The 21,741-nt window shown below is 41.7% G+C and overlaps 1 protein-coding gene across 1 annotated transcript in view; it reads right to left on the minus strand.

Moving 5' to 3' along the window:
- LOC131916173 (NACHT, LRR and PYD domains-containing protein 1a-like) overlaps nucleotides 1–21,741 on the minus strand; it is a 56,415-nt gene that overhangs the window by 32,560 nt on the left and 2,114 nt on the right. Inside the window, exon 2 of the mRNA XM_059269484.1 lies at nucleotides 11,095–11,123. Coding sequence (XP_059125467.1) covers nucleotides 11,095–11,123 — 29 coding nt within the window. The remainder of the gene's footprint in view (nucleotides 1–11,094; nucleotides 11,124–21,741) is intronic.

Below are 21,741 nucleotides of genomic sequence, written 5' to 3' on the forward strand. Positions count from 1 at the left end.
AAAAGGGGCTGGCTAAAGAAACCCACCCTGACCCTGGAGCCCAGAACTAGGGAAAGATGGCTCCAATAAGGGCAGAAAGAAACATAGTTTGGCTCAGTCAGATCAGAGCCATCTCTGCCCCTGGCCAACTGACTTGTGAAACCAACCAATTACAGAGCAGGACAGTAGAACCCTGGGCTTGGGGTTGACTTCATACCCAAGACATCCTGTGTAAATCACCCCGCCTGGTCAGTTAGAAAAGGCTGTTCTCTCCACCCTGGTAGAGGCAGCTACTCTCCTGAACTCCTCCTTCCCAAATAAATCTCTTTCTCAAAAGAGTTTTGGGTGTGAAGATCTTCATTCACTGGCATAGAGAAGATCCTTGCTGAGATGCTCCCCAGTGGACAAAGCAAGGGAGAGCTGAAAGAGCTGATCAAGGAGGAGCTGAACAGAAGATCCTTGCTGAGACATCCCTCAGTGGACAGAGCAAGAGAGAGCTGAAAAGTAAAACTTTTTTCCGGAGCAGGAGGAGATTGCTACATTTCTACAGGGGTTTCCCCTTTTGCAGAGTGAAGCAAAAGAAGCAACATCTTAGGCCAGAGAAGTAGAGCTCTGCTAGGAAGCCCCCTTAAAAGGGGACTGAGCAAAGCTCAGCTGTAGTGGCTCTCCAGGAGAGGAGCGGGATTGCTATATCCTGTGGGAAGACCATCCCCCATCAGTTCTAGGCCTGACTTTCCTGAGAAGTCAGAAAAATTTCCCTTCCAGGGTTGGGCTGCTTCTTTGCAGTTCCAGCAGTGAGAGCTGTGCTAAACAGCTCCAGGTGTCCGGGACACCTTTAAAGCAGAGCTGTTGTTCTGAGCAGCTCGAGGTGTCCAGGATACTTCGCCCTCTAGCACTGAGCTGTCTCCTTGAAGCTTCAGCTGTCAGAGCTGTCCTAAGCAGCTCAAGGTGTTACCTGACTCCCCAGGTAGTCAGGACATCTTTCCCAGAGTTGCAAAACTCACATTTTGGTGCCCAAATCCAGGACCAAACCCACAGAGTTGCAACCAATTTACTTATATTTTTGGTGCCAAAACCTGGGACCAAACCCACAGAGTTGTCACCAATTTACTTACAATAGCTACATACATACATGCATGCATACATACATACATGAATAAATACAGACATTCTCTTGAGTCCATTTAGTGCTGCTGTTATATGTTTAATGTTGACCTCTTGGGCTTTGATAACCTATGACAGACTCATCTCTGGAGAAGACTGAGTCTCTATCTCAGCATCAATTAATTGCCTGTAGTTTTTCATCTAGAGCAGGGACCATGTGAGACACATTTGGAGTGTCTCTAGAGAACAGGAAACCATAATGAGCCCCAAAGAGGGGTAGAGTAAGGGATCTTAACTGGTATGGGTTGAGAACACTTGTGATATGAAAATGAGGTTCAAGGTCGAAGTGAAGATAAGGATTCTATGACAGGGGAAAGGAGTGGGTGGGATGGGTAAACCAAAACTAACTATGTTTGAAAGATGATATGAACACACACTGCTTTGTAAGCTAATCAAAAATATAATTTAAGTAAATGTAGGCTAGTGAGTAATGGGTGCACTGTGCTTTCCTCAGAAGACATGAGTTATTAAATGGAAACCCCAGTGCCAAGCATGGAGTACCTCCCTGAGAGTTACTGGTCAGGGAGGATGCAGAGACTCCAAAACCAGCAAAGCCTGTTGCTGTTGCTCTTGGTGGTCTACCAGAACTACAGTTAAGACCCTGTTGCTGAAGACACAACATACTTTTGTTACAGGATGTAGGGAAACCAAGTTGGAACAGACATTCAGCTTCTTCCATCCTGGCTAGCTTTCATAGTACTAGGTGTTATGAGGCCACTGGGGGAGAAAATCTATAAATGTTATTATCTGGTAGAACCCTGAATGCTGCAGTAGTGACCTGGGGGGCAAGACACTCTCACTGGTGCAACAGTTGCAGGAAGGTTATAGTGTAATCAATTGCTTTCTGATTAGATTTGAGGAATTTCTTTTTTCCTTTCTCTCCACCTTTTTGTTTTTTGAGACAGGGTTTCTCTGAGTAACAGCCCTAGATGTCTTGGAACTAACTTGTAAGCCAGGCTGGCCTAGAACTTACAAATATCCACCTGACTCTGCCTCCAGAGTGCTGGGATTAAAGGCATATGCTACCACACCCAGCTGATTTGAGGAATTTCTGATTAGATTTGGATTTCCAGGGAGGGAATTAATGCCTGGTTCTCTACAACTGCTTGCTAGGGATACTGATCTCTTTCAAGATAGTATTTGCCCTTCCCAATTTAACAGTCCCATAGAAAGGTTCTTTACTGAGAATTACCTAGATGAACCCTAGGACCAAAGATTTAGTTTAACAACTATAAACCTCAAAGAATTAAAGAGTCTAAAGAAGTAAAAAACAACTACCTCAATGAACTTAAAGAGAATGAACTCAAAGAGTTTACTTGTCTGGGTCTTGTGCAAGAAAACACAAACACAAGCCAGAATGAAACAAAATGACAATCCAGAATTGGAAAACTGAATTCAACAAAGAGATATAAATAGTGAAGAGAACTCAAGGTGATATGAAGATGAAAGTGAAAATCTCAAAAACCTGTTTAGGAAACTCAAAGGAAGGCTTTAGAAGTAGAATGGATCAAGTAGAAGATAGAATACAAAGACTCAAAGATAAAGTAGAAGACTTAGACAACATAAGCAAAGAGTATTCCAAAAATTTAAAAAATGGGTGAACATGTAGAAACTAATGGATATTATCAAAAGACCAAATCTTCTATTATAGGCACAGATGAAAGAGAAGATGAAGGTCAATACACATCAGATCTTCAACAAGACCATAGAAGAAAACTTCCCCCATTTCAGGAAAGATAAACCTATGCAGATATAAGAATCATACAGAATACCAAATAGGAAGGACTAGGGAAAAAAAAAAAACTTCCCAAGACATATTATAGTTAGAGCACTAAATGTGCAGAACAAAGAGAGTGTAGTGAAAGCTAGAAGAGAAAAAAAAACCAACACAAGCCACATACAAAGGCAAAAACTTCAGAATAACAGCTGATTGTTTCATGGAATCTTTGAAATCCAGAAGGTCCTGGAGCAATATACTCCTTGTATTTGAGACCATGGATGACTTTTTTTTTTTTTTTTTTTTTTTTTTTGAGACAGGGTGTCTCTGTGTAGCTTTGCTCCTTTCCTGGAACTTGCTTTGGAGACCAGGCTGGCCTCGAACTCACAGAGATCCGCCTGGCTCTGCCTCCCAAGTGCTGGGATTAAAGGCGTGTGCCACCACCACCTGGCCCCCATGGATGACTTTGACTCCCTGTTATAGTCGAAGGAGAATGAAAATCTTTCCATGATACAAACAGGCTAATAGAATTCATGTCTACCAAGCCAGTTCTTCAGTGAATACTGGAATGAATACTTCTAATGAAGAGAGGAACAAACACAGCTAAGAGATGGTGGAAGAAAAACAAATAATCACTGGAACACAAATGAGATTAAGAGCACAAAGGGCAAACAACAACAAAATTACTACAATCAACATACACACTTTTCAACAGTAACTTTTAAATATTAATTATAATATTCTCTAATAAAAGGCTGGCTAAAAAGGATTAAGAAATGAAATATGGATTGTAGGAGCCAGAGGGGTCAAGGACACAATAAGAATATGGTACACAGAATCAACTAATCAGGACTCATAGGGGCTCACAGAGACTGAAGCAACAATCAAGGTCTCTGCATGGGTCTGAGCCAAGTGCTCTGCATATGTTATGGTTGTGTATCTTGGTGTTCTTGTGGGACTCCTAGCAGTGGGATTGGGGGTTTCTCTGACTCCTTTTCCTGCTCTTGGGACCCTTTTCCTCCTACTGGGTTGCCACACTCAGCTCTAACATAAGGTTTGTGCCTAGTCTTATTGTAACTTGTTAGGACATGTTCAGTTGATAACCCAGGGAGGTCTGCTCTTTTCTAAAGGGAAACAGAGGAAGAGTCAGTCTGAGGGAGAGATAGGGAAGGGACTGGGAGGGAGGGAAAATTGCTATTGGGATTTTTAGTAGAGAGACGAATTCATGGATATGAAGCTACTCATTACTGAATAATGAATAAGTCAAAGAAGAAATCAAGAAAGAAATAAGAAAAATCCTGTAACTAAATAAAAATGAAACAACAAACAAAATAAAACAAAACAAAACAAAACAAAAAAAACAAAAACAACAGAACAAAACCCTTGAGATGAGTTAAAAGCAGTTCTACAAGGGTGATTTACAGGTCCAGGTATCTACATTAAATATCAGAAAAAAAAAGATAAATGAATTAATTAAGAGACTCAAGAGTTTGAAAACACAAGAACAAACCAACCACAAATCCAGCAGATGGCAAGAAATAATAAAAAACAGGCAGAAGTTAACAAAGTAGAAACAGGGAAGACAATACAAAGAACCAATGAATCTAAGAGTCATTTCTTAGAGAAGATACAGAAGAGTGACAGACCTTTGGCTCAACCAACCAAGAGAAAAGAAAAAAGAGAGGGAGGGCTCAAATGAACAGATCAGAAATGAAAAGGGAAACATTACAACAGGCACCAAAAAATTCAGAACGGGGGCTGGAGAGATGGCTCAGAGGTTAAGAGCACTGGCTGCTCTTCCAGAGGTCCTGAGTTCAATTCCCAGCAACCACATGGTGGCTCACAACCATCTACGATGACATCCGATGCCCTCTTCTGGCATACAGGCAAACATGCAGACAGAACACTGTATACATAATAAAATAAATGTTAAGAAAAAATAAAATCAAAAAATCAAAAAAAAAAATTCAGAATGGTACAAGAAAATAGTCTAAAAATCTGTACTCTGCTGAGCTGGAAAATCTAAAGGAAATGGACAAAATTCAGGATTCATCCATACTCCAAAGTTAAATCAAGAAGAGATCAACAAGCTAAATTGACAAATAACAAATAGGAGATTGAAACAGTAATAAAAGCCTTCTGACCAAAATCAGTCAGGCAGAGATGGATTTACAACAAATTCTACCAGAAATCTCAAACAAGATCTGCAACAATCCTTCTAAAGTTATTCAAAACAAACAAAAAACCATCCTCACAGAAACAGAAGCACTTCCAAACTCCTTCTATGAAGCCAGTATAATTCTCATACCAAAACCAGATACACACACACACACACACACACACACACACACACACACACACACACACACACGAAATAGGATTTCAGCTGATTATGACAAAGCTAATACCTGGAAGAAGCCAAGGGCATTTCCAGAGGACAAAGACAAGACTCAAGGAAGTCTTGGTGATATTGGCTTTTGAATACTAGCTGTTCCTGCAATGAATTTCTTGTGTGCTATCATAGCTTTTCCATTTAATTCTTTTTCTAGGAACAGTATGTTTGATCATTCATTGAACACAATTTCCCCTATGCTACTGGAATATTTGGATAACCTTCCCCAACTGTGCTAACAACAGACGCAGTCAAGACCCCCAGTTTCAGGCCTCTCTGTAATTGTTGTCATTAGCAGTATTGGGCCAGAACCATCTCCATATGAACGTGTCTTATCTGAGATATTTTCTAGACTTTCTAAGAACAGACCATCTGTCAGAGAAGGTAAAGATTTACACTGACAACTGCCCAGGCCAGGCAGCGGTGTTATTAAGCTTAACCCTCCCCTGTCCAAGTCTTATCTCCAATTCTAGATCTCCATTCAACAACTATCTCAGAATTAAAGTTTTTTTTTTTTTAACATACCAGGTACATCCAGCTATGACACAAGTTGCCAAGTGAATGAGAACACTTCCCCTGCCCTGCCAGAAAGTGGTGGCAGCTGAGATGAGCTAGGGGAGATACAGTTCCAAAGGAATAAAAGGCAGTTTTATTTTCACTCATGATTTACTGACTTATAGGCTTTGAACATCTCAACTAACCACTTCTAAGAATATAGTTTGAGCACATAAAATCCCCTTTGCTTAGATATTAACCAAATTTAGCCCTTAGTTGATTCATTTCCCCATTAGTCACTTCCCTTTTGGGTCATAAATGAGAGCTGACAATTACTGCTCTTCTGTGTGGATCTTAACACCCTTTCTGTTTGACCCTGAAAGGATTCAAGCCTGGTGACCTTGCCTTGGTGAGAAAATTGCTGCTTTGTATAGGTATATAAATGAAAACCTCAGAGAGTTGGGAGACTAGAAGACAGAGAGTTGAGAGGACTAGGAGAAGGAGATGAAGGATGAGGAAGATGCTGTGGGATAATGCTTTTGTACACTAGTTTAATAAAATGCTGATTGTCTAGTAGTCAGGCAGGAAGTATAGGCAGGATAAGCAGACAAGGAGAATTCTGGAAAGAGTAAGGCTGAGCAGGAGATGCCAGCCTGCCAGTCCAGGGAGCAGCATGTAATGGCACACAGGTAAAGCCACAGAACATGTGGCAACATATAGATTAACAGAAATGGGCTGAATTTAAGTGTCAGAGCTAGTCAGTGGTAGGCCTGAGCTAATGGCCAAGCAGTTTTAATTAATATAAACCTCTGTATGTTTACTTGGGTCCAAGTGGCTGTGTGACTGGTGGGTGAGAGAGATTTGTCCTGACTGAGGGCCAGGCCAGGACACAAGAAAACTTCCAGCTATAGGAAGAACCAGATGAGGAAGAGTCAGATGGAAAAGAACTAGATGGGGAAGAACTAATAGGGAGAATTAAGATAGAATTTAGAGAGTATAGCAGGAAAATATAGAGAGATATCAGGTAAGAAAGGAGCTAAGCATGAGAACAGGAGTGAAGCTGTGTAGACAGAATTTTATCTTAGAAGAATAAAGTGAATGAACTAAAGAGTTGCATGTATGTAGATTTATTAGAGTACCCCTCAGATTAAATAATCTGCCACTGATAGTGTCTTTTCTGGAACTCTGGGAAAGACTATAGAGGGGTTGGACCCCAATCAATAGTCTTTGTTATGCTATATGCACGTGCACACACACACACACACACACACACACACACACACACACGTATAGACATACAACAAAACCTTTTAAAAACTATATTCCAATTTCCCTGACAAAGATGCAAAAGTCCCTAATAAAATACTTGTAAACCTAATACAATCATTTATAAGAAGATCATCCATCATGATCAAATTGGTTTTATACTGATATGCACGGATGGTTCAACAAACACAAATAAACTAATTAAGATAAAAAAGTCATATAAATGGGATTAAAGAAAAAATTACATAATTATCTCATTAGATACAGAAAAATCCTTTGACAAAATTCAACATTCTTTCATGAGTAAAGTTGTGGAGATAACAGGATCAGTGGACCCATACCTCAACATAATGGATGCTCTATAGCTAACACACAGACAACGTTTCCCTAAATGGAGAAAAACATCAAAGTTATCTCATTAAATTTATAAATGAGACAGGGTTGTCCACAGTTCTCACTCTCTTTATTTTTTTTTCATTTTATTTTTTGTTCTATGTGTATGGGTGCCTCACCTGTATGTATGTCTGTGCACCATGTATGTGCAGTGCCCTCAAAGGTGATAAAAGGGTGTCAGATCCCCTGGAACTGGAATTACAGACAGTGGTGAGCTGCCATGCAGGGGCTGAGAATTGAACCCAGGTCTTCTGCAAGAATAGCCTGTGGTCTCAACTGCTGAGCCTCCTCTCCATCACCCCTCCCCCATTTCTTTTCATATAGTGCTCAAAGCAGGAGCTGGAGCAGTAAGGCAAGAGAAGGAAATTAAATGGATACAAATAGGAAAAGAAGTCAAATTGTTTCTATTTTTACATGATATGACATTATACATAAGAGATTCCAAAAAGTCCACCAGAAGACTTCCTTAAATGATCACCAATTACACCAAAGTGGTAGGATAAAAAAAAAAGTTAACTTAAGAAAAATCAGTAACATTTCTCTACACCACCACCAAATACTCTGAGAAAGAGACTATGGACACTTACCCAATTACAATAGCATCAAATAAAATAAAATATTTAGGAATAAGCCTAACTAAGAGGTGAAAGAATTCTAAAATGAAAACTTCAAATCCCTGAAGAAACAGATTGAGGAATACATTAGAAAATGCAAAGAATTCATATGCTTGGAGATTGGCAGAATATTATGAAACTGACCATTTTACTAAAAGTAATTTACAGATTCAATGCAATCTCAATCAAAATGCCCACATTAGTCAAAAATTAAAAAGTTTCCTTTTAAATGAAGATTTATTTTATTTTATGTGTTTGAGTATTTTTGCCTGCATGTATGTACCACATGTGTGCCTGGTGGCCCATGAGGGTCAAAAAGGGACATTTGACTTGGTACTGGAATTACAGATAGTTGTGAGTTACTGTATGGGTGTTGGGAACTAAACCTAGGTCCTCTGCAAAAGCAATAAGTGCTCTTAACCACAGAGCAATTTCTCCAGCCTCTGCACCCACCACAACATTTTTTTTTAAGAGTCTCTCTATATAGCTCTGGTTGTCCGGAAAATCATCATGCATATCAGGCTGGCCTTGAACTCTCAGAGATCTACCTTTTTCTACCTCCTGAGTACTGGGATTACAGAAGTGTGCCTCCATTCCCACTTTACCACAATATTATTCACAGAAATAGAAAAAAAATCTAAAATACATATGGAGCACAAAAGACCTAAGATAGTCAAAGCAGTCCTGAGCTAAACATTGCTGGAAGGATTACCATTTCAGATTTCAAGGTTTATTAAAGAGCTATAGTATGAAAGCATTTGGATACTAGTGCAACAATAGACAATGTAGGCCTGTGGAAAAAGTAGAATATCCTAACATGAATATACGTAACTACAATCATCTGATAATTAACAAGGATGTCAAAAATACACATTGTATAAAAGACAACGTCTTTAACAAATGGCCCTGGCAAAACTGGATCCATACGTTTAGAAGAATGAACCTAGACTCCTCTCTGTCACCCTGCACAAAATCTAAAGCCAAATGGATCAAAGACATAGCTGTAAATCTGAATACTGAAACTGCTAGAAGAAAACAGGCACAGTATATAGATGTAGGAAAAGACTTCCTGAATAGAATTCCATTTGCTCAGGAATTAAGTCCAACAACTTTTAAGTGGGACCCCCTCAAACTAAAAGGCTTCTGTACATCTAGAAAATATGTTGAATGAGGAGGAAGCCCACAGATTGGGAGGGAATCCTTGCCATCTATACATTTGACAGGATTAATATACAGAATATATAAAGAATGCAAAAAATAAGGAGTCAAAAAAAATAATCCCCACCCCTGACATTGCCCTGGTGTGCTAGGATCCAAAGGCTGGGTGGACCAGAGACCTAAGATAAAACTAATTACAACTGGAGGAAATGATTTTCTGCTCAAATCATACATTGGAGACTATGCCAGTTGTCATCAGAGAGCTTTCAACCAGTCACTGATGGGAACATATGTAGAGACCCACAGCCCAACATTAGGCTGAGCTCAGGGGATCCTTCTGAAGTGAGGGAAGGATTGTATGAGCCAGAGTGGTCAAGGACATCACAAGGAAACCCATAGAATCAACTAACCTGGGCTCACTCACAGGAGCCCATAGAGACTGAACCAACAATCAGGAAACCTGCATGGGACTGACCTAGGCTCTCTGCATATATGTGACAGTGTGTAGCTTTATCTTCTTGGGAGACTCCTAACAGTGGAAGCAGGGGCTGTCTTTGACTATTTTACTGGCTTTTGGATCCCTATGGCTCATGCTGGGTTCCCTTGCCCAGCCTTAATACAAGGGAGGTGCTTAGTCCTACTGAAACTTGATGTGCCCTGCTTTGTTGATACCCATAGGAGGCCAGAGCCTTTCTGAACAGAAAGAGAGGAATGGATTGGGGGTGAGTGGGAGGGGAAAAGGGGAGGGAATGGGAGGAAAAGAGGGAGGAGAAACTGCAGTCTAGATGTAAAATAAATAAATAAATTTCATAAAAACAAACGAACAAAAATAAATACAATTAAAAAATGGGCTATGTTTGTTTTTTGAGGCAGGGTTTCTCTGTGTAGCACTGGCTGTCCTGGAATGCTCTTTGTAGACAAGGCTGGCCTTGAACTCACCTAGATCCACCTGCCTCTGCCTCCTGAGTGCTGGGTTTAAAGGCATGTGCCACCACCTCCTGGTGACAAGGAATATCTTTAAAAGTGTTCATCATCCTTAGCAATAATAACATGCAAACTAAAACAACTTTGTGATTTCATTTTACCCCAGTCAGAATGGCTAAGATTAAGAAAACAACAGAGAGCAAATGCTGGGGAGGATGCAGGAAGACAGAACCCTCATTCACTGTTGGTGGGATTGATTGCAAACTGGCTCCCTGCTCTGGAAATCAGTGTGGAAATTGTAAAAATGAACTGAAAACTGACCTACCATCTGATTCAGCTGTACCACTCCTCAGCATATGCTCAAAGAACTCAACATCCTACTCCACAGAAACTTTCTCAGCTATGATCATAGTCTCTCTATTCACAATAGCTAGGAAATGGAAACAATGTAAATGCTTCTACTGATGAACAGATAGTGAAAATGTGGTACGTGTACAAAATAGAATACTATTTAGCTGTAAAAATGTAATTATGAGTTTGGCAGGTGTAGTAGTTAGAAAGTAATTGGCCCCCGAAATCTCATGGGGAGTGAAAGATGTGACTTTGCTGGAGTATGTATAGCCTTGTTGGAGGAAGTGTGTCACTGTGGGGGCAGGCTTGGAGGTTTCCTATGCTCAGGCTACCATCCAGTGTTTCAGTTGATTTCCTGTTGCCTGCAAGATGTAGGACTGTCAGTTAATTCTCCAGTACCATGTCTGCCTGCACACCGCATGCTACCAACCATGATGATAATGGACTGAACTGTAAGTGAGCTACCCTAATGAAATGTTTTCCTTATAATAGTTGCTGTGGTCATGGTGTCTGTTTACACCAATAAAAACCCAAACTAAGATAGCAGATAAGCCGGGCGGTGGTGGCGCACGCCTTTAATCCCAGCACTCGGGAGGAAGAGGCAAGCGGATCTCTGTGAGTTTGAGGCCAGCCTGGGCTACAGAGTGAGATCCAGGAAAGGTGCAAAGCTACACAGAGAAACCCTGTCTCGAAAAACAAAAACAAAACAAAACAAAAAAAAGATAGCAGATAAATGGATGTAACTAGAAAATGTTGTATTAAGTGGGGTGACTGAGGTGTAGGAAGACACACTCATGTTCTCTCTCACTTGTGGTTCCTAGCTCCAAATCTTCAGATGTTATTACATAACCTGGAGTCACTGCAGAAACCAGGGAAGAGAAAAGGGACTATGGAGTGGGAAGGAGCTCTAGAGAGGGGAATAAAATGATACAGGTTCTATGAAGGGGGAAATTGGACAAATGAAGTGGAGGGCTTTAATTGGGGAGAGGGGAAGGAGGAGAATATAGAAGTAGAGGGAAGAGGGATAAACCACACAAAGGATATTGTTTAGGGAATTGTATTGCTTTATATGTACTTAAAATTACATATATTACTTCTAAGTACATGTGTATATACACATATGCACATGAATATGCACACATATTAATAAAGACATCCCATTTGCATGATATTGCCTCCTCAAAGCCATAGACTAATATAACCTGTAGTGACAGTCATGAGAAACCTTCTTCTGAGTTGTTAGTCTAAGGAGTACAAGAGTTTCCCAAAACAATAGAAGCTATTGCTGTTGGCCTTGGTTGCCTCTTAGAAGTTGAAGGTAAGTCCTTATTGCTGAAATCACCTCACACTTTGGACACAGGATTTGAAGGATTCAAGGTATATCTGATCCAGAAGCCTTCTCCCTAAGCACCAGCTATGTAAATTGCCAAGGGTGGAAAGCAATCAATAGTCCTACTTTTCAGCTAGTTTTATGTCAATTTGACACAAGCTAGAGTCACCAGAGAGGAGGAAGCCTCAATTAAGAAAATGCCTCTATAAGATCAGGTTGTAAACAAGCCTATGGGACATTTTCTTAATTAGTGATTGATGAGGGAGGGCCCAGCCCATGGTGGGTGGTACCATCCCTGGGCTGGTGGTCCTGGGTTGTATAAGAAAGCAGGCTGAGCAAGCCATGGGAAGCAATCCAGTAAGCAGCACACCCTTCTATGGCCTCAGCATCAGCTCCTACCTCCAGGTTCCTGCCATGCTTAAAGTTCTTGTCCTGACTTCCTTTGATGATGAACTGTGATGTGGAAATGTAAGCTGAATAGCACCCTGCCCCCCTCAGTTTTCTTTGGTCATGGAGTTTCATCTCAGCAATAACAACCCTAACTAAGACACCTACCCAGCTGTGACACCTATGAACCACGATTATCAGCATGGCAAGATATCCTTAAAGGTGCAATGGTGGCACTTATATCTTGGTGGTAACCAACAGCTGCCTAATGGGACTTAAAGGTCACTCAACAGGAAGGAAATAATGCCTTGTGCCGTAGACCTAGCCAACCACCCATGGCTAGTGAGGTCATGGACCATAGAGGAGATGCTACTGTTGTCACTGCACTAGACCAGTCTAATCCCCAACTGCATTCTAAATACTTCACAGATACCTGCTCTACCACTCTCTGCCTTACTCCCTGAGACAAGGTTTCTCACTAACCCCAGACAGGCTGGCAGCCAGTAAGCTTGGCGTTTCTCTTGTCACAGGCTCATGGTCACACATGGCTTTCTACAGGAGTGCTGGAGATTCAGACTTAGGTCTTCATGCTTCAGTAGCAAGTCCTCTTATCCAGAGAGCTCTTGCTCATCATTGAGAAGCTTCTTTTGAATGGAGACCATTACGTAAAGTTACAGCTGGTTAAAATGTAGAGAATAATTGACTGGTGAGATAAACCACTCCAATCAGTACATCTACAACACAAACCCTACACCTAGTGCTCAGGGAACACTGTGGAAGAGGAGGAAGAAAGATTGTAAGAGCCAGATAAATGGAAATCTGAAGTAAGATTGTGTCTAAAGATATGGCAGGAAACTGCACTGAAGAAACCTCAACAGTATGCTTAAAGAAGACAAAAACAATGACCACACCAGTTGACATGCCATTGTGGATGGGAGTATCTCACAGGGCCCCATCTTTAGATGAAGAGCTGTCGTCACTTAACGACTGCAGAGAAGGAGTCTTTCCCAGGGATGATCCCTTAATGGTTATTCAATATTAGGTGCTCTCGAGAAGCCGTATTATTATATACATATAAGCAACAGTACATGAACTCAGCAGTTGCATGTAAATGTTTATTTGAATATATGTATACATATATGTGTGTATTGTGATAATAATAATTAAAGAAAAAGAGGTCATGTATTTGAGATGGAGCAGGTTGGGGCTATAAGAAAAACATTATAAAAATGAGAAAGAGAAAAACCTTTGTTTCTCTAGTTTGGTTTTCCTTAGAAAATTCCCTGCTCCAATGCTCCTAACAAGGTTAACTTTAATATTCTTATGGTCAGGGATAAACAAACCCCAAGTGAAACACACACACACACACACACACACACACACACACACACACACACACACAGAGGGAGAGAGAGAGCTGACTATATTTGGCCAATGTTTGCCAACCTCAGCTGGCCACTAGTTTTGTAAGCTCAAAATAATAGAAATAATAGTTATGAGTGTAAACAGTTAGATAAAATCAGAAGAAGAATATGTCATGTTATGAAAAGTATATGAAATTCAAACTTTAGAGTTTAGTGTAAGAGGACTGCCCATGAAGAAAGGAAGAAATCTGAAGGGACAGGGAGGGAACAAGAAAGGGTAGTAGAGCAGGTATGTCATGAAAGGAGGGAGGCTATCTGGGGAGAGGGAGGGGCCAGGAAGAGAGGGAGGGGCAGAGGGGAGGACAATGGGAGAAAATTAAGAACAAAGTTTGATGTATATATTACATATAATATATTATTATGTATTATAGTATATATTAAAATGTTATGGAGCCCATTTCTGGATGCTACTCAAAACATTGAAAGAAATAGCATGGCATTGTAACCACAGCAAAACATCAAAATAAAACAAAAGACAGAGTCTGTAAACACAGCGTGGAGCACAGTTGGAGCAGAGCATGGCCATTTATTCTGTCGTTTGTTCTATCTTTGACACTGTGTCAGCAGAGCTGTACAGGTGTGACAGAGACCCACAAAACCTACAATATTAGTCACCAGCTCCTTAACTCAGAATTTCTTTCCTTTCCTCTTGGTACATCACAAAGCATGCCATGTGGATTGAGCATTTACTATGAAGCTGTTGTTGGATATTATGCTATTCAAGTTCTCAGACGAGACACCCTGTCAGGACTTTCTCTTCAATTGGTCTTTTCTCTGCTATTGATAATGCTGAACTCATTTCCACATCACCCTACCTGACAGGATCCTCTAATCCAATGGGCTGTTTAGTTACAGCAACTCTTTAGTCCTCATAGCTTCATACTTGCTATTTTCATTCTCAAAGTTACTGCATTTGTATGTTTCTATAAGATGCCTCAAGTCCTTCCTATTTTTCTTCCTCCCTTCTCATTTTGAATGGGAAGTTGTGGGACTGATTAAGTGAGTTGATACACTTTAAGCCTGGGCCATATTTTAAGGCCCTGGATTCTACAAGTTTACTGCAAGCTGGCAGTAGAAGGAATGCTTTTTTTGAGTGTAGCTCAGATTTCAAAGGTGGCATCTCCCAGCACTGAGAGGCAGTATTACTCAAGGTCTTTGGCACCCAGAGCTTTTACTTTCCTGGCTTTGATGTGACTGTCCTTACTGTCCTGATGCCAGAGAGAGGAAGACATTAAGTTAAGTGTGTGAATTGTGACAGCAAAGGCTGAATATAGTTCTTCAACTGTGAGCCTTCACTTCTCTAAGCCTTGCTCTTCTTGTCCCCAAGGTGGGACAACAGCAGTCTCTCTCTCAAGAGTGACTGTGAGATTTAAGTGCAAGTGAGATGCAAGGTAAGCCCTGGGCATGGGTCCTGACATGAGTGGGTGCCCAGCAAACCCCTGATGACCCCTTGGCCACCTGGGAAGGTGAGTGATGAGGGATCCTTTGGTAATGGATTCTCTTGTCTGCCAGTTCCCTGCCCAGAAATCCAGCTCTGTTCCTGTGCTGGAGAAGACACTGCCCCAAATTCCAAGAACCTTCTGGGACGAGCCCAATAGTGACACTCTACGGTCAGGATCTATCGTCTGCTCTTGAGGGTTATCTGGGTCCAGGGTGCTATACCTATGCACTTTTCCCTAGGGGATTGAGCTTTTGCTCAGGTTTTTGTGTCGCCCTAAGTAGTTCATGTCACCTGAGCAGTGAATTTAAACTTTCAGCCGGAGCGCACCTCATCCCAGGACCTTCCTGATTGCTGTGTTAGGGGTTGGGAGGAAGTTCCCAGTCCTCAGACACACCCTCTGATGTTGGAGGATTGTGTGGCTCTTGTCTTGGAAACTAATGATCTGGAGGTTGGTCCTGGAAAAGCTTGGTGAAGGGGTGAGTAGGGCTTTCCCAGTAAGAAAGGATAGGGATAGGGATAGGGATAGGTTTCCCAATATCCAGTGTGCCTCAGCTGCTTACATCTTGAAATTTTACCATGGTCCTGAGAGATGGCATGATGGCTAGAATTGTCAAAGTCACAGGAGAAAAAAAGGACCAAGCAAAAGTGTCCCTGGGAGGATTTGTGAGGGATAGATTGATAAAGTGACGTAGAAGGCCCATCTTTTTTGTAGGTGGCACTACTAGGGGCTGGAGTCCCGGCCAAATAAAAAGGAACAGTGAGCTGAGAAACAGCATTCATCTCTTTTTGTTTCACAAATAAATACAATGGGACCAGCTGATTCAATCTCTTGTAATAAGTGAATTTCAGCCCTGAGGGACTACATTTTCAATCTCTGGGAAAAAAAAGGAATCCTTTCTATTTTAAATTGCTTTTGTTACAGTAACATGGTAAGTAACTAATACCACTGGATTAATAAATTTTAATAGGATACACAATGTAGTTCAGGTTGTTCTTGATCTCAGGCTCCAACAATTTACTGTTTGGTAAGAAAAATGGACTTTGAAGGGAAAGACAAGAGCCAGGTGTAGGCAGGATTTTCACAGAACAGCAACAGGATGAATGTGGGGAAATGATTTCTCAGACTCCCACTGTTCTAGAATCCAGCAATGCCTCTACCTTTATGTGCTGTGACCTAGGACAAGTTAACCTATGTATGTATGTATGTATGTATGTATGTATGTATGTATGTATGTATGTATCTATCTATCTATCTATCTATCTATCTATCTATCTATCTATCTATGTTGTGCAGTGGGGAGTGGTGGCTACTTTGATGCCTGAAAGGAGAAGGCAAGGTGTGGCTTGTGTATGTTGAAGTAAGGAAAGTCAGTAGAGAAAATTTTCTGAAGTTGAGGCAGGGGCCTACCCTTTACCTGGGGTTCATCTCAAGAGAAGAGACCTTCTTACAACTTCAGGACCTGCATGAACCCTGGGATTTCAGAATACACTCATATTATGAGCTAAATTCCAGTGACAGTTGGGCTAGGCACACGGCTACCCCCATGATTCCAGTTTCCCTCTTAAAAATGCAACTCCAAACAGAAAATGACAAAAAAAAAAAATGACAATCACAAAGTAACAACAGGATGAAGGAGGAGGAAGTCATTTATCAGGCTACCATTGTTTTATATTCCAGCCCTGAATCTGTCTCTATGTGCTGTGATCTAGAAAAGTTAATCTCTCTCACTAGACCTTGTACATTGGAGATAGGTGTCTATTTTGATGCTTGCAAAGGGGAAGAGACAAGGGTGTGGCCTGTGTTAAGAAGAAATGATGAAAGTCAGGCTGAAGCTGAGGCAGGAGCCTTCTTTCTCCTTGGAGTCCAATTCAAGAGAACAGATCTTTTTGGAACTTCAGGACCTGCATGACCCCTGCGATTTCAGAACCCACTCATATTTTGAGCTGATCTCTGGGTGCCATTTTGGCTAGGCTCACAGCTGACCCCCATGGGTTCCCGTTTCTTCATGTGTCAAATGCAGCTTCACCACTGAACAGCCCAAGGACATCATTTCTAGCCTGTGACTGTTAACATTCCTCCATGGCTCTTCTGACCTTCCATTTAAGAAGCCTGTTCCAGGTCCTCATACAGATGGAAGCAAACCTATGAAGAATAACCATCTATGTGGACTAGAAGTCCTACCTCCAGTTGCCAGATCAGCTTATGATTGATTCTGAATTCAGATTCATAAAGTTCCCATTTAATAAGCCCCAACCTGATACTGTCATTGGACTCAAAAATTTAATGCTAGAGCACAGTAGTCCTGAGGAGACTTGGTAGGAAGTCGGATCCATGAAGGATGTGATCCTTGAGCATAGAAATAATGAAGAAAGGGACATGGGAAGACACAGTGGTTGAGTGATTGACAGAGAGACAGCTGTAGGAGTCAGGGTAGCAAGCCTGGAGGCTTTCCTGCTTACCCCCATACCCTAAACCATAGTCTCATGGAGAGAATGATGCAGGACTTTCAAAGAGAGCAACAGGGGGAGGAAGTCGTTTCTCAGGTTCCCATTATTTTATATTCCGGCTCTGCATCTCTGTGTATGTGCCCTGAACTAGGACAAGTTAATCTCTCTCTCTAGACCTTGTGCACTGGAAAGGGTGGCTACTTTGATGTTTGAGAAGAGCAAGAGGTCAGGGTGTGGCCTCAGTAAGGTGGAATAAGGGAAGTAGGGCTGAAGCCGAGGCAGGAGTCTTTCCTCTCCCTGGGGTCCATCTTAAGGGAAGAGGCCTTCTTGGAAGGTCAGGACCTGCATGGCCCCTGGGATTTCTGAACCCACTCATGTTTTGAGCTGCTCTGGGTGCCATCTGGGCCAGGCTTGCTGCTGGCCCCATAGGTTCCAGTTTCTTCATGTGTCAGATGCACCTTCCGCACTGAAGAGCCCAGGGGCATCATTTCTAGCTTGTGACCCTTAACATTCCTGCAAGGCTCCTCTGACTTCCATTTAAGTTGCTTGTCCCAGGTTCCATAAAGGTGGAGGATCACCTGTGAAGAACAACCAACTATGTGGACCTAGAAGTTGCATCCCAAGCTGCCAGCTGAGCTTACCTTTGGTTGTGAATACAGACTCATCACATTCCTGTTCATCAAAAGCTGACTTCGAATTTTGCCTCCAAAACATATGCCTTGATCTCAGTTGTTGTGAAGAGTCCTGGCAGGCAAGAAGACTCATGTGGGGTGGGGTTATTGAGCCTGAAAATGATGAAGAGAGAGCCATGGGAAGGGACAGTGGTTGTGACAATGTCAGGGAAGTAGGAGGAGGAGTCAAGTCAGCCAGGCTGGAGCCCTTCCTGCTTACCCTCACACCCTTCTCCAGAGTCTCATGGAGAGAATGATGCTCTTACAGTAGCTGCATGCAAAGGATCCTGCACTGGGACCATGAAGAAGTTCACACTGTTCTACTCTAGTCCTAAGTGTGAGTCTTTTTTCTTCTCTGAGCCTCAATTCCCTCATGTGGGTCTCTGAGTTTCTGTCCCACAGGGAAAGGTAGCATCTTACTGTGTAGTTCAGGCTTGTTTAGATTCTTCCTGCATTTATTATAGATATTCTGTGATTATAGGAATATGTACAGGACCAGTTAGTTATTTCATCTTATTTTTGATGCCTTTTGATTTTTGTTAGTGTTTTACCTAAAACATCAAGGTGGATAAAATGTCCATTAAACAGAGAGATTCTGACAAACATCTTGGGGGTCGATGTAAATATTTTCAGGAATAGCTTGACAAGTATTAAGTGGCATCCTAGGGAGGAAGGTGAGAGCCTTTAAAACAGAGTTTGACACACATTGAAGATGAGCACCGAAGTTTATGATGGAGTAGAATTATTTTAATGGAACAACATAGAAGCTGGGAATAGCGAGGGTGAGAAATAAGAGAAGGATACTGGTGGTAGCCTAGGAGGAACCTTTGTGGGGAGAGAGAGACATGAGCAGAGTAATCTCTGCTACAGCATCATTAGTCTTCCTTAAGCCCTGAGTGCAAGGCCCTTCTTGTGTGCAGCTTGAAGATGTAAGATCTGCACATGCTGGCAAGTTGGCAGCAGAGGAAAAGGTGAGCAGAGTCAATGCTCTGATCCTGAAACTGAGACAATGTCTGCCAATGGCTATTTCTGTGACACACATTAAAGGAGCCAAGGTGACAACTAGGGGCAATGGCCATTGACACTGTAATCATCATTCTGAAGGCTTTATGTGGGGTGGGAAGTATGGAATTGTGGGGAAAGTCAAGGGTTAGGTGTGGGCAGGAATTTCACAGAGCAGCAACAGGATGAAAAAGGAGGAGGAAGAAGTTTGTCAGGTTCCCATTATTCTATATTCCGGCTCTGCATCTCTGTGTATGTGCCCTGAACTAGGACAAGTTAATCTCTCTCTCTAGACCTTGTGCACTGGAAAGGGTGGCTACTTTGATGTTTGAGAAGAGCAAGAGGTCAGGGTGTGGCCTCAGTAAGGTGGAATAAGGGAAGTAGGGCTGAAGCTGAGGCAGGAGTCTTTCCTCTCCTTGGGGTCCATCTTAAGGGAAGAGGCCTTCTTGGAAGGTCACGACCTGCATGACCCTTGGGATTTTTGAACCCACTCATGTTTTGAGCTGCTCTGGGTGCCATCTGGGCCAGGCTTGCTGCTGGCCCCATAGGTTCCAGTTTCTTCATGTGCCAGATGCACCTTCCATACTGAAGAGCCCAGGGGCATCATTTCTGGCCTGTAACACTGAACATTCCTGCAAGGCTCCTCTGACTTCCATTTAAGTTGCTTGTCCCAGGTCCCATAGAGGTGGAGGCTCACCTGTGAAGAACCTCCATCTAGAAGTTGCATCCCAAGCTGCCATCTGAGCTTACCTTTGGGTGAGAATCCAGAATTCTCAGGTTTCCATTTATGAAGCTCTTTATCTGACTTGGGATTACCCCTCGAAAATATATGCCTTGATCTCAGATGTTGTGAAGAGCCAAAACAGGTAATGGGACTCATGTGTGGTGGGGTTATTGAGCCTGAAAATGATGGAGAAAGAAGCATGGACTAAGCTATATGGGCTTAGAAGTCACATCCCAAGCTGCCAGCTGAGCTTACCTTTGGTTGTGAATACAGACTCATCACATTCCTGTTCATCAAAAGCTGACTTTGGATTTCGCCTCCAAAATTTAAGCCTTGATCTCAGTTGTTGTGAAGAGCCGTGGCAGGTAACAGGACTCATGTGGGGTGGGGTTATTGAGCCTGAAAATGATGAAGAGAGAGCCATGGGAAGGGATAGTGGTTGTGACAATGTCAGGGAAGTAGGAGGAGGAGTCAAGTCAGCCAGGCTGGAGCCCTTCCTGCTTACCCTCACACCCTTCTCCAGAGTCTCATGGAGAGAACGATGCTCTTACAGTAGCTGCATGCAAAGGATCCTGCACTGGGACCATGAAGAAGTTCACACTGCTCTACTCTAGTCCTAAGTGTGAGTCTTTGTTCTTCTCTGAGCCTCAATTCCCTCATGTGGGTCTCTGAGTTTCTGTCCCACAGGGAAAGTTAACATCTTACTGTGTAGTTTGGGCTTGTCTCAAACTCAGATTCTTCCTGCATTAATTTCCCATATTCTTTTTTTATAGGAATATGTTCACAATTATTTAGTAATCTCATTTGTGAATAATTATTATTCTGTTTCATATTCTTGGTCTACATTATCTATGTAGATATATGTCCATTACACTTAGTGGTTTTTGTGGAATATTTGTTGAATATATGTTACATATGCTTTCACAATGGAATATTTCTTCAATGATGTAAGGGTGTGTTGCATTGCTTTATGTTGCATTTGTCTGTCTCTTTGAACCTGTGTAGCTGTGCTTGACTAAATTACCTAATTGTTTTAATCAAGAGCTGAATATCCAATAGCAAGGCACGTGAAAGCGTAGGTGGTGCTGGCAGGTAGAGAGAATAAATAGGAGGAGAAATCTGGAAGAGAGATGGGACCAGGGGCTAGCCATCCAGCTACACAGCAACTCAGGGAGTAGTTAGTAAAGAAATATATATATATATATATATATATATATATATATATATGTAAAAGCCCAGAGCCAAGGGATAGATGAGATAAGATATATTAAGAAAAGCTGACTAGAAACAAGCCATGATAAAGTCAGGCATTCACAAGTAAGAGTAAGACTCGGTGGATTTATTTGGGAGCTGGGTGGCTGGCCCCCCAAAGAGCCAATGATTCAAAAAACAACCAACAACAGAGATTCTGACTAATATCTTGGGGGCTGAAGTACACATTTCAAATATTTTTAATGAGTAGTAAGTGGCATGCAAGAGCGGGAGGTGAGAGTCTTTAAAATACAATTTTGATTCACAGTGAAATTTAATCATGGAAATTCAGGATGGAGTGGATTTGTTTTAAATGGAACAAACGTGTTCCATTTAGACATGTCTAATCCCTTTTACAATGCCCTTAAATACAATGGCTTTAATCCTATCACACAGTAAGTGAAATCAGTGACCATTGAGGACAATGACTATTGACTCTGTAGTCAACACATTCAAAGCTTAATGTGTGGTAAAAAAAAAAAATGAACTTTGAAATGAAAGATAAGGGTTAGGCAGGACTTTCACATTGTAGCACTAGTTTGAAAGAGGTGTCTCTGATGTCCCATGCACTGAGTGTTATAGATATCAGAACTGAGTCTGTCTCTATGTG

This window comes from Peromyscus eremicus, chromosome 8a, assembly GCF_949786415.1.
Source record: "Peromyscus eremicus chromosome 8a, PerEre_H2_v1, whole genome shotgun sequence".
NCBI lineage: Eukaryota > Metazoa > Chordata > Mammalia > Rodentia > Cricetidae > Peromyscus > Peromyscus eremicus.